The sequence below is a fragment of the Salmo salar genome, chromosome ssa12 (assembly GCF_905237065.1).
Source record: "Salmo salar chromosome ssa12, Ssal_v3.1, whole genome shotgun sequence".
NCBI classification, from domain to species: domain Eukaryota; kingdom Metazoa; phylum Chordata; class Actinopteri; order Salmoniformes; family Salmonidae; genus Salmo; species Salmo salar.
In genome coordinates this window covers 66,024,652-66,040,872 of record NC_059453.1, presented here as the reverse complement: position 1 = coordinate 66,040,872, position 16,221 = coordinate 66,024,652, and the positions used below count along the sequence as shown (strand labels likewise).

The 16,221-nt window shown below is 42.2% G+C and overlaps 1 protein-coding gene across 1 annotated transcript in view; it reads left to right on the top strand.

The window, feature by feature from the left end:
- The window catches only part of fgd5b (FYVE, RhoGEF and PH domain containing 5b), a 66,875-nt gene that overhangs the window by 30,745 nt on the left and 19,909 nt on the right, over positions 1-16,221 (top strand). Inside the window, 2 exon segments of the mRNA XM_045691651.1 lie at positions 10,149-10,239; positions 11,750-11,800. Coding sequence (XP_045547607.1) covers positions 10,149-10,239; positions 11,750-11,800 — 142 coding nt within the window.

Genomic DNA, 16,221 nt, shown 5'->3' with positions numbered 1-16,221 from the left:
AGAACACATATAAACATCACATTTAAGACACAGCTTTTTCCCCATAAATCTAAAGAAGCATAAAAAAACTGCTAAATATGCAAAATGTAGGCATATTTTAAAGCTATCCACATTTGTGTAAAAGAGTTCCTTCTTAAATTGTATCATAATGTTCTTATGGAGTGGATATATCATAATGAGTATGAAATGATATACTGGCACTTACAGTGCCTTCAGAAAGTATTCATACCCCTTGACTTATTCCATATTTTGTTGTGTGACAGCCTCTCACCTATCTACACATAATACCCCATAATGACAAAGTGAAAACATGTTTTTAGTAATTTTTGCAAATGTATTGAAAATTAAATACAGAAATATATCATTTACATACAGTGCCTTCAAACGGTATTCACACCCGTTGACACAATACCCCATAATGTCAAAGTGGAATTATGTTTTTAGAATTTTTTACATATTAATAAAAAATGAAAAGTGGAAATGTCAATAAGTGTCAATCCATGTTTACTCCTGAACTTATTTAGGCTTGCCATAACAAATAATTATTGACTCAAGACATTTCAGATTTTCGTTTTTTGATTAATTAGTAAAAAATTCCAAAAACATAATTCCACTTTGACATTATGGGGTTTTGTGTGTAGGCCAGTGACACAAAATCTAAATGTAATCCATTTAAATTCAGGCTATAACACAACAAAATGTGGAAAAAGGCATTGTACCTTCGGTTGTGGTTGGTGGTTGGAGTTTGGTGGCTGGGGTCCTTTTGGTAAAGTGGTTGTTGTTGGTTGTTGTTGGTTTTTTGGTTGTGGTTGGTGGTTGGAGTTTGGTGGCTGGGGTCCTTTTGGTAAAGTGGTTGTTGTTGGTTGTTGTTGGTTTTTTGGTTGTGGTTGGTGGTTGGAGTTTGGTGGCTGGGGTCCTTTTGGTAAAGTGGTTGTTGTTGGTTGTTGGTTTTTTGGTTGTGGTTGGTGGTTGGAGTTTGGTGGCTGGGGTCCTTTTGGTAAAGTGGTTGTTGTTGGTTGTTGGTTTTTTGGTTGTGGTTGGTGGTTGGAGTTTGGTGGCTGGGGTCCTTTTGGTAAAGTGGTTGTTGTTGGTTGTTGGTTTTTTGGTTGTGGTTGGTGGTTGGAGTTTGGTGGCTGGGGTCCTTTTGGTAAAGTGGTTGTTGTTGGTTGTTGGTTTTTTGGTTGTGGTTGGTGGTTGGAGTTTGGTGGCTGGGGTCCTTTTGGTAAAGTGGTTGTTGTTGGTTGTTGGTTTTTTGGTTGTGGTTGGTGGTTGGAGTTTGGTGGCTGGGGTCCTTTTGGTAAAGTGGTTGTTGTTGGTTGTTGTTGGTTTTTTGGTTGTGGTTGGTGGTTGGAGTTTGGTGGCTGGGGTCCTTTTGGTAAAGTGGTTGTTGTTGGTTGTTGTTGGTTTTTTGGTTGTGGTTGGTGGTTGTTTGGCGGTTGTTATTGGTATGGGTTGGTCAATTCCTGTGAGAAGAGATTATCGAGGATTTTACCCAGGGCAGAAACACTTATACAGAGGCACTGTTATAGTAAGTAGGTGTGCACTTTCTAGATGCAATATATTTGAATGCCATTCAAACATATACACTTTGTGATACGTGTTTATGAAGACACTGGTTGTTCTAACAGGCTACATACAATGCTACTGTCTGTATGTTTGTGTAAATGAATGTAATCTGCAGCAGTGTTTTGTAATCATAATGTCCTGACTTTCATGAGGAGTTTGTATAAAATGTATTCTCCTAAAGGAGATGACTACAATGGAATGTTGAAAAGATGGTAGATCAGAATCAAATGTCTTACCTTTAACAGTGAGGCTGATGTCTCTGTATTCTGTGTCACTGATTTGACACCTGTCCCAACCCTGATCCTCCTCAGTGAGGTGTAAGAGGAGGACAGAGAGGTTCTCAGGAGAGTTCTCAGTAAACAGCTTCACTCCGTCTCTGTAGAGAATACTCTGGGTTCACTTCTGAATTTAGTTCATGTGAGTCTGGGAGGTTTAGCATGGGGGTCAGTCCAGGAGCAGGCCAGGAGCACACTGGCCCGAGTAGGCATTGATCTCCTTCAGAGAATAGTAAGTGCCTGACAGAATACAGCCTATAGAGACACAGAGCACATAAACCTTAGATGTAGTTTTCTTACGAACATTCGGGATTCGTTTTGAATGTACAATATACACCATCATTTGTTTTATTCATAACAAATTTACGCTGACGATCAAACCTACATTTTAAGCTATTGCAATTAACCAGTTAACCATAGTTAACTAACAGTTCAACCGTTAGGTCATGTTGTTTCTGAAGTACTGACAAACAATGAGACAGATCTGAAAATGTGATTGTGGTGAATGTAAACACACTGTAGGACTCACCTTCTTGACCTGCAGTGATATGAAGGACTGAGCTGACATATAGATTCACATGTGACTGTCCACATCCAGGAGAGAAACACACTACTTATCCAGAGAGTTGAGACACTTGGGTTGTGCACTTCTCTGGGTACAAGCCCAGGGCTGTGGCGGTCAAGACATTTTGTCAGCCGGTGATTGTCAAGCAAATATCGAATCAAATCAAATAACTGTGTTTGTCACAGTAATGGACCGTTAATTAACATAAACACATTTTGCATTTCCTGGCTTCCACACATAGCCTACAAGCCACTGATGCAGACCTTTGGAACATCTACATTTTAAAAAGTCTAATAAATCCATGTAATATAGCGTACATCTTCACAATAAATCCATTAATTATTTTAGACAGCTCTAAAGAAGCATGATATGAAGAAAATGTAGTCTATTTCAAAAGAAAACTAGTGGGCTACACTAGTTCATTTAGCAGACAAGATTTGCTTTGAATTCCATGGCATTATTTGTATTTATTTTTTATAGTATGAAGAATACAATTGAACAAAGCTGAATAAAAGATCAATATTTTCTCCAAACGTTTTGAGGGAGTGTGCACATGCAGCTATTCTGTGTTGAGTGGTTAAGAAAGAAACAGGTACTCTCCTATATGCTTAATTTATAGTTATTAATGTAACTTTAGTTCTTCAACAAACATTGTGCTATATGTTTTGATGTTTAATACATTGTAAGGCTGCATGATGAGACTCTAATGATGATGTTTTTAAAGTTGAGGACAGCCAGTTTATGCCACAGGGAAGATGCCACCAGGTTGTTGATTATCAGCACCCTCCCTCTATATGACACTTGAGACAGGAGCCACCTCCACCTGGCCAGTCTTGACACCACTGCCTGTGACAGCCCCTCCCAGTTCTTCCTGACCCACCTTTCTGAGCCCAGGTACACCCCCAACACTTTAAGCCCTTCACAACCCCACTACAAACCCCCTGGAAGCAGAGGAGGGGCCCTATCCCCCCATGCCCCACATAACAGAGCTTTGCTCTTGCCCCATTTACCTTAGCTGACGAAGCTCCCTCGTACACCTTCAGACTAGTCTCTAGTGCCTGCATATCCTGACCATCCCTGACCATCACAGAAACATAATCTGCATATGCTGACACTGCTATGCCTCTCACCACACCCATGCCTGTCCAGCACACTCCCTGCAGTCTCCTGCGTAGCAGGCCCAAAAAAAGGCTGCTACGCTGCTAACTGCCCCGATAGAGGGCATCCTTGTCTAATTCCCCGTCTCACCCAGACTGGCCTACTGAGCCCCCCTCCCACCTTGACCATACATGACGCCCCAGCATACAACAGCTTCACACAGGTCAAAAAACTCTTCCCAAACCCAAACACAGACATCACATTAAACAGATACTCATGGTCCACTCTATCAAAAGCCTTCTCTTGATCTAAAGAGACCAGTCCAAAGTTCACATTAGAACCTCTCGACAAGTCCAACATGTCCCTGATTAAGAACAAGTTGTCTGTGATTGAGCGTCCCGGAACACAATATGTTTGAGTCCAGATGGGACTTCAGTCTGTTAGAGAGGACCTTGGCAAATATCTTGTAGTCCGCACAGAGTAATGCCACAGGCCTCCAGTTCTTAAGTTCACACAAGTCCCCTATTTTGGGCAGGAGAGTCAGAGCCGACTGACAGCAGCTCATCGGCAACTCTCCTACCCCTAAGCATTCACGCAACACACAAAAGAAGTCCTGTCCAATTATTCCCCAGAATTTTTTATAAAACTCCACTGGGAGTCCATCGACCCCCGGTACATGACCGGGGGAAATCTGGGTTAAGGCCTCTGCCAGTTCATGGGACAACAGAGGAATGTCCATTTCATCCCTCTGTGCCAGAGAGAGCTTAGGTCACCCGCCCATCAGACAGCCGTAGACAATGCCTACCCTTGGCTTCACCGCTCTGTCTTTCCAAACCAAAGAAGAAGGAGCTGGGAGCATCCATCTCCTTGAACATGGAGAACCCAGCTCTTACAAGTGCTCCATTTGCTTTAACCTGGAAAAAACTGCCCAGGTCCCTACGTAATTCAGCTAAATTAGCCTGGAGGCCTACATTGCCTTGCCCCACCATCTCTACCTCCATCTCACTTATACAACACTCTAGTTCCCCCAATACTCTCCTAGCCTCTGAGGATGAGAGAGCTGTATACTGTTGACAGAAAAGCCGAATTTGGACTTTCCCCACATCCCACCATTGACTCAAGAGACTCATACTCCTCTCTTCGCTGCCCCCACCTTTCCTTAAAGGTCTGGAAACCTGAGCAAAAAGTGGCATCTTGTAAGAGCTTTACATTAAACTTCCAATCGGATGCCTGCCGGGGCCCTGGCGAAATAGACAGTCGAGCCATGGTTATGTGGTGATCCGAAAACCCCACCGGGAGAATGGTAGCACCCAACAGCCTATTGCTCCGATTCCTGGACATGTAAAACCGATCAAGTCGGGCTGCACTCACCCTAGCCCCAAAAACCTTCACCCATGTATACTGTCTTGTGTTGGGATGTTTAGTTCTCCAAACATCCACTACGTCAAACTGATTAATGATGTCTTTAACACTCAAACTGACACTGAAGGAGGCTCTTCCCCATTTCTGTCTTTCGTAAAATCCATTGTATAGTTCCAGTCCCCGCTGACCACCAGCGTCTCCTCAGGTGCTAACTGTGAGAGTTCCTGTCTAAGACTCCCAAATAGAACCCCACTCTCTCTCCCTGTATTAGGCACATACACATTTATAAAGACAAAACCCATGTTGTTAATTTCTGCTTTTTCAACAAGCAGCCTACCCCTACACACCGCCTTCGAGGAGCACATTTTTACAGACAGACCCGGTACAAAAAGGACACTCAAATTTGTCCCATGGCTCAACACACTTGCCCCTTTCCACCAGAGCCCCCAATTGACTTAATTCAACACATCACGATGCGTCTCCTGCAGAAACAACACCTGTACTTTTTTTTGTTTTACATATTCACCCAACACACTCCTCTTCCCCGCATCTCTGGCGCCATTTATATTGAGCGAGCCTACCCGAAGAGTCTCCATAAGGAGTGGGAGAAAAGCCAGCAAAGAAAGCCCCAGTGCCAGAAATAAACTATACATCTAAAGAGTGTCTGAAGGTAGACCCTTACGCACTGTTGTGACCCACTTCCTCAACCTAAACCGTTTCCTGGGTGAGAGGACACCATGCCCCTCATTTTTCATAGCATGTTGTGCTGATCTTACAAACTTTCTCGGATCAGAAAAAAAAGCCTCAAGATTAACTTTTTTCCCCTTGGTCTCATTCAGGAACCTTGTCAGTTCCCTCAACGTGAACTTTGACCCTTCTGCTTGACTGGCTGTCAGCTCCGGACCCATCGAAGAGGAGTCTGAAAAAAAATAACTCCTCATCGTCCTCTTCCTCAGACTCACTTTCCTCCTCATTTCCATCTCCCATCCTGACCACCTGCCCTTCCTCTCTGGTCATTTGATCATCCGTAATAAACTGAGGCAAATTTGCAACTACCACCCTTGTCGAAGGGGTAGAAAGAGGTGAAATTGGCACCAACACACCCCTTACAAATATTTCACTAGCAATTAGCCTACCAACCAAATCTGCTCTTTTCATGAACACAACCACAGCTTTGTTCATTCTAGAAGCGGAATGTATAAAATCAGCTCCTACCTGTTCACCGACTGCAAGCAGAACCTCCTCCACTTTAACTCCATTCTCAGGAACCCACCTGAATCCATGCCGTATCGACAGCGTCTCCCCGGCGCTAGGCTGAGAAGCCATCGCGCACACCACACCTTTCAAACCTCAGGAAACTAACTCTGTCCTCTTCCACCCTAACTTTGAAAAAACCTGTGGATACCGCTAAAACAAATAATGCATTAGGCCTCCACCATAGAAAATAAAATTGAAAGAAAAGACCAAGGACAGAATCAAGAAAGATAGTTAGGACAGAGCCCTCCACACCAAACAGCAAACTCCAAAACTCCCAGCATGCACTGAGAGAGAGAGAGAGAGAGAGAGAGAGAGAGAGAGAGAGAGAGAGAGAGAGAGAGAGAGAGAGAGAGAGAGAGAGAGAGAGAGAGAGAGAGAGAGAGAGAGAGAGAGAGATGATATGGTCTATGTTACTGTACAGTAGGCTATGACTGTGTGTGTGTTTGTCTTTGGTTACATTGCTGTTGTCTAGCTGCTGGTGAAGACGATGAGAAAAGCTAATTAGCAGATAGTCAGTCTTTACAACTCCCCTATCAAATCAACATATTGCTCTGCCAGGACTTTGGCATTGATTTGTGACCCATGCCGTATGTGTGGGGAAGTGTGATCGTGGATGTGTGTGTGTGTGTGTGTGTGTGTGTGTGTGTGTGTGTGTGTGTGTGTGTGTGTGTGTGTGTGTGTGTGTGTGTGTGTGTGTACATGTGCGCTTGTGTGTGTGCACTTGCATGCATGTGCATATGTGTTTGTGTACATGCTTGTTTGTGTGTGTAAAAGTGCAAGTGTATAGGGACGTTTCTGGAGGGCACTGTAGGGACTGGACTATAAGTGCTGACCAGCATTATGTTGAGATATTGGCCCTGGCTCGTCACATAAGTGACTTGTAATTCTTCTGAAACTCTTAGAATTAGTGGTGACTTGAGGAAACCTGGAGATCCTCAAGGAACTATTGCTAGTAGCTTCAATGAAGGTATCAGAGGCGAATGAGTTCTTCAAGAGCCTATTCAAATCCCAAAGTTGGAATAGTTAACACTTTATTACTGTATGTACGCAGCAATGTTAATATTATATTAGAATGTTTAATATGCATAAATATTCAAGGAACGTTTTAATTTGCAGTGTACCAACTCAACATGATAAACAAGAATAATCAAAAATAACTCTGCCACACCTCCAATCTGATAGACTGACACCTCTACAATATATTATTAAAAGTCCTGAACAGTCATTCCGATTCCCATCTACAGCTGAAGTGGGAAGTTTACATACACTTAGGTTGGAGTCATTATAACTCGTGTTTTAACCACTCCACAAATTTCTTGTAAACAAACTATAGTTTTGGCAAGTCGGTGAGGACATCTACTTTGTGTATGACACAAGTCATTTTTCCAACAATTGTTTACAGACAGATTATTTCACTTAGAATTCACTGTATCACAATTCCAGTGGGTCAGAAGTTTACATACACTAAGTTGACTGTGCCTTTAAACAGCTTGGAAAATTCCAGAAAATTATGTCATGGCTTTACAAGCTTCTGATAGGCTAATTTACATCATTTGAGTTAATTGGAGGTGTACCTGTGGATGTATTTCAAGGCCTACCTTCAAACTCAGTGCCTCAAACTCTTGCTTGACATCATGGGAAAATCAAAAGAAATCAGCCAAGACCTCAGAAAAAAATTGTAGACCTCCACAAGTCTGGTTCATCCTTGGAGCAATTTCCAAATGCCTGAAGGTATGTTCATCTGTACAAGCAATAGTACGCAAGTATAAACACCATGGGACCACGCAGCCGTCATACCGCTCAGGAAGGAGACGCGTTCTGTCTCCTAGAGATGAACGTACTTTGGTGCGAAAAATGCAAAGCAATCCCAGAACAACAGCAAAGGAACTTTTGAAGATGCTGGAGGAAACAGGTACAAAAGTATCTATATCCACAGTAAAACAAATCCTATATCGACATAACCTTAAAGGCCACTCAGCAAGGAAGAAGCCACTGCTCCAATACCGCCATAAAAAAGCCAGACTATGGTTTACAACTGCACATGGGGACAAAGATCATACTTTTTGGAGAAATGTCCTCTGGTCTGATGAAACAAAAATAGAACTGTTTGGCCATAATGACCATCGTTATGTTTAGAGGTAAAAGGGGGAGGCTTGTAAGCCGAAGAACACCATCCTAACCATGAAGCACGGGGGTAGCAGCATCATGTTGTGGGGGTCCTTTGCTGCAGGAGGGACTGGTGCACTTCACAAAATAGATGGCATCATGAGGCAGGAAAATTAGCAAGGAGGCCTACAAACCATTCACTGGGAATGTGAAAAGCTGAAATAAATCACTCTCTCTACTGCTCTACTATTCTGACATTTCACATTCTTAAAATAAAATGGTCATCCTAACTGACCTACGACAGGGCATTTTTACTAGGATTAAAGGTCAGGAATTGTGAAAAACTGAGTTTAAATATATTTGGCTAAGGTGTATGTAAACTTCCGACTTCAACTGCAAATAGCCTTTTGACTGACTAAAATATCGCCCATTATGTTTTTGTGAAAAAGTACTTTTCTCTCATTGCTAAGTACCAGGAAGTTTGAAAAGACAGGCTTAGTGGGTGGGGGGCTTTTATTCATGAGCTCACCTAGACTCACAGCTCTTTGAAATGCCTATGTCAAGAAACTTGGATGCAGTGTTGCAGTAAAATAATTTCAAGCAAGTTTGGCAATACACAAAACAACTCAAACAACATTGAAATTGCATCAATTATGTATTTTATATATATATATCTCCTGTTTGGTATGTGTCTTCGGCTGTGGTTCACATCACTGACGGATGTGTTGACATGACAACTCCGTCAGAGTTTTGAATGACCCTCCTCCCCTTTTGTTCCATGCTGGCTGGAGATCTAGCTAGCCTGTAACTAGCTAACATTAAACACAGATGAAAGGGGAAACATATGCATCTTTGCCGTATATGAATAGGGTAAACGTTTAATTATATTTTCTGACACCCTACAGACAGTTTTTGGCACCAGTAGAGTAGCGTTCTAGCTATATAAGCCCCACCCCTCTGCAAACACGCCTTCTCTGATGTTGGTTACAAGGTGCTACTTATTTGAATTGGGTAAGAGAATATCATGTTACCATTGGTGTATTCACATTTTTGAGTTAGGATTACATCATCCTATCCCCTTAACAACCCCGCCTCCTGAATCAATGTGTTCATACTTTGGTCATCATACTTTGATCTGGTTTCATCCAAATATCATTACGTTTCATGATTTTGACTGTTCATGGCCTGTAAAAAGGTTCAACATTGAACTCCTCCCATCACAGGAAGGTTTGAACCTTTACACAGGGGTTTCTCGAGGATCCTTTTCAGAGGGGTTCTTCAAGGAACCTTTTTAAAATGGAAAGGTTCCACCGGTATGGCAACCCAAAAGGTTCTTCCAGGCACCATTACTTTTAAGAGTGTGGAGTGCAATTTACACAGCTCTGTTGTCAAAAACGTGATGAGAGACGGACCAAGGCACAGTGTGATTAGAGTTCCACATCTTTTAATAAATAGTGAAACTTCATCAAAACAATAACGTAACGTGAATGTAGTGGTGCTACCTGCACATACACAAAGCAATATTCGACAAAGCAGGTGGGAACAATGACACCTTAAGTATGATCCCCAGTTAGAGACAACGAACATCAGCTGCCTCTAATTGGGAACCATACCAAGAGCACCAACATTGAAATGAAAAGACTAGGACACCCCCTAGTCACGCCCTGACCTACTACACCATAGAGAACCAAGAGCTCTCTATGGTCAGGGCGTGACATCTGTCCTCTTCCCACCCACTCATTTTCTCCCTTTCTTTTTATTTTCTCTGTCTGTCTACTCATCTGTTGGTGCAAAAGCTCATAATTTGGTCAACCTTTCTCTTACTGTAACAGTGAAGACTTTTTGGAAAGATATGGATATAGGAAATAGCTTTGTGTTATGTGTAGGCTATCAGTAACATGTCTGTCTGTTTTTCCCAGCAGCAGAGTCCGGCAGGAGACAATGTCTCTCTCAAACACCAGCTTCTGCAGGTCATCGTACGGGTGGCTCAATACTGCATGCTCCTCAACGGTAAGTGTGCGTGCACGTGTGAATCATTTTTGATTATATACAGTACCAGTCAAAAGTTTGGACACACCTACTCATTCCAGGGTTTTTCTTTATTTTTACTATTTTCTACATTGTAGAATAATAGTGAAGACATCCAAACTAAAATAACACATATTGAATTATGTAGTAACCAAAAAAGTGTTAAACAAATCAAAGTAAATGTTATAATTGAGATTAAATAAGCAAAGAGAAATGACAGTCCATCATTACTTTAAGACATGAAGGTCAGTCAATCTGGAAAATTTCAAGAACTTTTCAAGTTTCTTAAAGTGCATTCACAAAAACCATCCAACGCTATGATGAAACTGGCTCTCAGGAGGACCGCCACAGGAAAAGAAGACCCAGAGTTACCTCTGCTGCAGAGGATAAGGTCATTAGAGTTAACTGCACCTCAGATTGCAGCCCAAATAAATGCTTCACAGAGTTCAAGTAAGACACATCTCAACATCAACTGTTCAGAGGAGACTGCGTGAATCAGGCCTTCATGGTTTAATTGCTGCATAGAAACCACTACTAAAGGACACCAATAAGAAGAAGAGACTTGCTTGGGCCAAGAAACATGAGCAATGGACATTAGACTGGTGGAAATCTGTCCTTTGGTCTGATGAGTCCAAATTTGAGATTTTTGGTTCCAACCGCCGTATCTTTGTGAGACGCAGAGTAGGTTAACGGATGATCTCTGCATGTGTGTCTCCCACTGTGAAGCATGGAGGAGGAGGTGTGATGGTGTGGGGGTGCTTTGCTGGTGACACTGTCTGTGATTTATTTAGAATTCAAGGCACACTTAACCAGCATTGCACCACAGCATTCTGCAGCGATACGCCATTCCATCTGGTTTGAGCTTAGTGGAACAATCATTTGTTTTTCAACAGGACAATGACCCAAAACACACCTCCAGACTGTGTAAAGGCTATTTGACCAAGAAGGAGCGTGATGGAGTACTGCATCAGGTGACCAGGCCTCCATAATCACCCGACCTCAACCCAATTGAGATGGTTTGGGATGAGTTGGACCGCAGAGTGAAGAAAAAGCAGCCAACAAGTGCTCAGCATATGTGGAAACTCCTTCAAGATTGTTGGAAAAGCATTCCAGGTGAAGCTGGTTAAAAGAATACCAAGAGTGTGCAAAGCTGTCATCAAGGCAAAGGGTGGCTGCTTTGAAGAATCTCAAATATAAAATGTATTTTGATTTGTTTAACACTTTTTTGGTTACTACATGATTCCATATGTGTTATTTCATAGTTTTGATGTCTTCACTATTATTCTGCAATGTAGAAAATATTTAAAAAATAAGAAAACCCTTGAATGAGTAGGTGTGTCCAAACTTTTGACTGGTACTGTATATCAAAAACATTTATACATAAAAATGTTATATGGTGAAAATGATCTCATTCTGTCTCATCTTACTGTGGTTCAATCAATGGCCATGTATCTTTTCTCAATTGCTGCTGTTTGTTTTCCTCATCCTCCAGATTACCTGAACAACCTCTCCCCAGACTCTAAAGAATACGAAGATACACAAGGTACAGTGGAGCTCTGCTATAAGCACTAGCCATGGTATAGTTAAGCAATACGTCCCGAGAAGGTGTGGTATATGGCCAATATACCATGGCTAAGGGCTGTTCTTATGCATGACGCGACGCGACGCAACGCAGAGTACATGGATACAGCCCTTAGCTGTGGTATATTGGCCATAAACCACAAACCCTGAGGTGCCTTATTGCTATTATAAACTGGTTACAAAAGTAATTTGAGCAGTAAAAATACATGTTTTGTCATACCCGTGGTATACGGTCTGATATACCACGGCTGTCAGCCAATCACCATCCAGGGCTTGAACCACCCAGTTTATAATACCTCCTTAGTCTGTATTGCATTATTCACAAGAGGGCCATGTCGGCTCTGTTTGTATGTGTTTAGAAGGGATTTATTTGGGCTCGTTTGGCATTTTGAGTAACTCACAGGGGAGCCATTTTACCCTATGTTTTTCTTTGTGTGTGGGTAAGTCACTAGGGAGACATTTTGGCTGTCTTGTCTCTCTGTACTGTATGTGTAATTCACGAGTGGGTAGCTACTGTGCTATCTCTGGCCCCTCTGGTCTGTGTGTGTCTGTGCACAGCAAATTCTCCAGTGTTAAATCAGGTCCACACTTTTAAGTGTTAAATAACACTGTGCTTAGTGCTGATGCTGTTACACTTTATCAGTGTTAGGGAATTAAACCTTTCAGTGTTGTGCAATAACATCTCATATAGTATTTTTTATTATTACACCCCAAGGTCTATATTTCAGTGTTGGAATTAGGACAACACAATAATATTTAGTTTGCATTTATGATAGCATTTAGAAAGGCATCATCATTTACCTTTATCTTGGCCAGGTCGCAGTTGCAAATGAGAACTTGTTCTCAACTAGCCTACCTGGTTAAATAAAGGTGAAATAAACTTAGCAGCAAACATACTCATTCTTTAATTAACACAACCATAGACCAGATAAACTGCTACAACACTTCCACTCATGGGTGGCCAAAAATAACTAGTTGAAAGCCATGCCCCCAGTAAGCCACGCCTCCAATCTAATTGCCTTTTAGAGTGAATTGTAAAGTTACCAACCATGACTGTATTTGTTAGTGACAGAGACATGGTTGTTGAATTCATTACTTTTCAATTCTGTGGACTTTCCCAAGTGTGTTACTACCGTAGGTTAATGTTATCAGTAAACTGTTTATAGAGTTTTATGTTCCTTGTTGTCCACATGACCAACAAATTATCATGGTCCAAACACACCAAGCCAGTTGTGAAGAGGGCACATCAACACCTTTTTCCCCTGAGGAGACTGAAAAGATTTGCCATGGGTCCCCAGATCCTCAAAAAGTTATACAGCTGCACTATCGAGATCATCCTGACCGGTTGTGTTACTGCCTGGTATGGCAACTGCTCAGCATCTGACGGGAAGGCGCTACACAGGGTAGTGCATATGGCCCAATACATCACTGGGGCCAAGCTTCCTGACATCCAGGACCTATATAAGTTGGTGTCAGAGGAAGGCCCAAAAAAGTGTCAAAGACTCCAGTCACCTAAGTCATAGACTGTTCTCTGCTACCGCACGGCAAGCAGTACTGGAGCGCCAAGTCTAGGACCAAAAGGCTCCTTAACAGCTTCTACCCCCAAGCCATAAGACTGCTGAATAACTAAACTAATCAAATGGCCACTTGGACTATTTACATTGAACCCCCCTCCTTTTGTTTTTACACTGCTGCTACTCGCTGTTTATTATCTATGCATAGTCACTTTACAAATTACCTCGATTAACCTGTAGCCGCGCACATTAACTCGGTACCGGTACCCCCTGTATATAGCCTCGTTATTGTTATGTACATTTCTTGTGTTACCTTGTGATTTTTATTTTTTACTATAGTTTATTTAGTAAATATTGTATTAACTCTACTGCTTGAACTGCATTGTTAAGAGCTCGTAAGTAAGCATTTCACGGTAAGGTCTACACCTGTTATATTCAGCGCATGTGGCAAATGACATTTGATTTGATTTGAAATTTGTTTATGACAATACAGATATCAGGTGTTTTGGTTGTTTTTTGGTGTTTTTTTCTTTTACTGGTATTTCCAGCGGTATCCACTTGATTTGCTGTAGCCAAAACATCCTAGGAAATGCTCTTTAATTGACTCAAACTGTCTCCAATCAGTCATTCAATTTCTGGTTGTACCTGAGTATTTGGTGGGGGTGTCGCCTAAGCCAATGGAGGGGTAGCTCTACGGATCTTAATTGCACAAAGCCTATTATTTGGCAGGGAATGCTATTTGTAGATCAGTGATTCTACACCTCACTATTCTCAAGCTGATCCTCTCCAACAGACTCAATCTTTGATCATCGGCGGTTATAAAAATGTGGCAATTAGGACAGTTAAAGGGGAGAGACTATGAGAGAGTCTATGAATCCAACCAGAAAGTATAAAAAATTCGAAATCAGAATATCACTTGAAAAACAAGCGTGCCAATGCCCCGCTGGGAAGATCTTTGCAGATTAGAACAATATATTCTACAAAACCTGCAATTTAGCATTAGATCATAAACGGAAAGACAGGATAGGCAGCCATCTGAAATAATAGCAAATTACATTACGGTGTCTCAGAAGAAGGCTTCTACCAAGACAATTTAGATTTCCTAACGAATACGTTATGAAAAATATTTCACAATAATACACACAAATCTAAAGTAAAGGAATGGAATTAAAAATGTATAAATATTTGGATGAGCAATGTCAGAGAGGCATAGACTAAGATACAGTAGAATGGAAAAGAATACAGTATATACATATGAGATGAGTAATGAAAAATATGTAAACATTATTAAAGTGACAAGTCTTCCATTTTTAAAGTGGCCAGTGATTCGAAGTCAATGTATATAGGGCAGCAGCCTCTAATGTGCTAGTGATGGCTATTTAACAGTCTGATGGCCTTGAGATAGCTGTTGCGACTTCTTCACCACACTGTCTGTGTGGGTGAACCATTTCAGTGTGTCAGTGATGTGTACGCCGAGGAACTTGAAGCTTTCCACCTTCTCCACTGCGGTCCCATCGATGTGGATAGGGGGGTGCTCCCCCTGCCATTTCCTGAAGTCCACGATAAGCTCCTTTGTTTTGTTGACGTTGGGTGAGAGGTTATTTTCCTGGCCCTCACCTCCCCCTGTAGGCTGTCTCGTCATTGTTGTTAATGAGGCCTACTACTGTTGTATGGTCTGCAAACTTGATGATTGAGTTGAAGGCGTGTGTGGCCATGCAGTCATGGGTGAACATGGAGTACAGGAGGGGGCTGTTCTGTTAACAATTCTGTTAAGACCACAGTATTTGGAGAGAAATGCTTCTCCACCTTCACAAAGCATGTGTAAAAGCACAGGTACTCGCATAGGCGAAATTGCCACGGAGGATATATTCAGAACAGGTCGATTCATCCCCCTCAATAATTTCTTAAAAAATATGGTCCCCCCCAGATAGCATATGAACACATCATAAGCAATGGCAAAATGTGTAGAAATGAGCTTTAACGGTCGACATTGGGCACGAAAAACTGTCCAACTTATCCGCTTTCTCAATTTTCAAAAGAAATGGGGTGTGCCTTTGGTGGTTCATCGATGTGTCTTTCTGGTCATGCACGCCACAACCAACGTAGCTAGTTTGTTAACTGAACTAGCCACTTGTAGCTAGCCAGTAACTCCTCCAGTATGTGTTGACGTCATTTCACATGATTTGTTTTTGGACGGAAACTGTAGAGATTGGTAAGAAATGGTACTTCTGTAGTCAAATATCTTATTCATAATTTTTTTTTAAACATTAAATGACCTGGTATGATGGTGCATTGATCAGTTATATAGTTGAAAGTTATTTTTGCATTTTTGGCCAAAGTTTATCTTTAAAGTATGTGTCCAGTGCCTCCCGAGTGGCGCAGGGGTCTAAGGCACTGCATCACTAGAGGCGTCACTAGACGACCGGGTTTGATCCCTGGCTCTGCCGCTGCTGTCCGCAACCAGGAGATCCATGAGGCGGCGCACAATTGGCCCAGCATCGTCCGGGTTAGGGGAGGGTTTGGTCGGCCGAGATGTCCTTGTCCCATCGTGCTCTAGCAACTCCTGTGGCGGGCCGGACGCATGCAAGCTGACATGGTCGCCAGTTGTACGGTGTTTTGGCCAAGACATTGGTGCGGCCGGCTTCCAGGTTAAGCGAGCAGGGTGTCAAGAAGCAGTGCGGCTTGGCAGGGTCGTGTTTCGGAGGACACATGGCTCTCAACCTTCGCCTCTCCCGAGTCCATACGGGAGTTGCAGCAATGGGACAAGACTGTAACTACCAATTGGATATCATGAAAAAGGGGTAAAAAAAATATTTAAAATGTATTAAGTGTCCAGTGTTTCCGGATTTCTATTAAATATGACCGATAA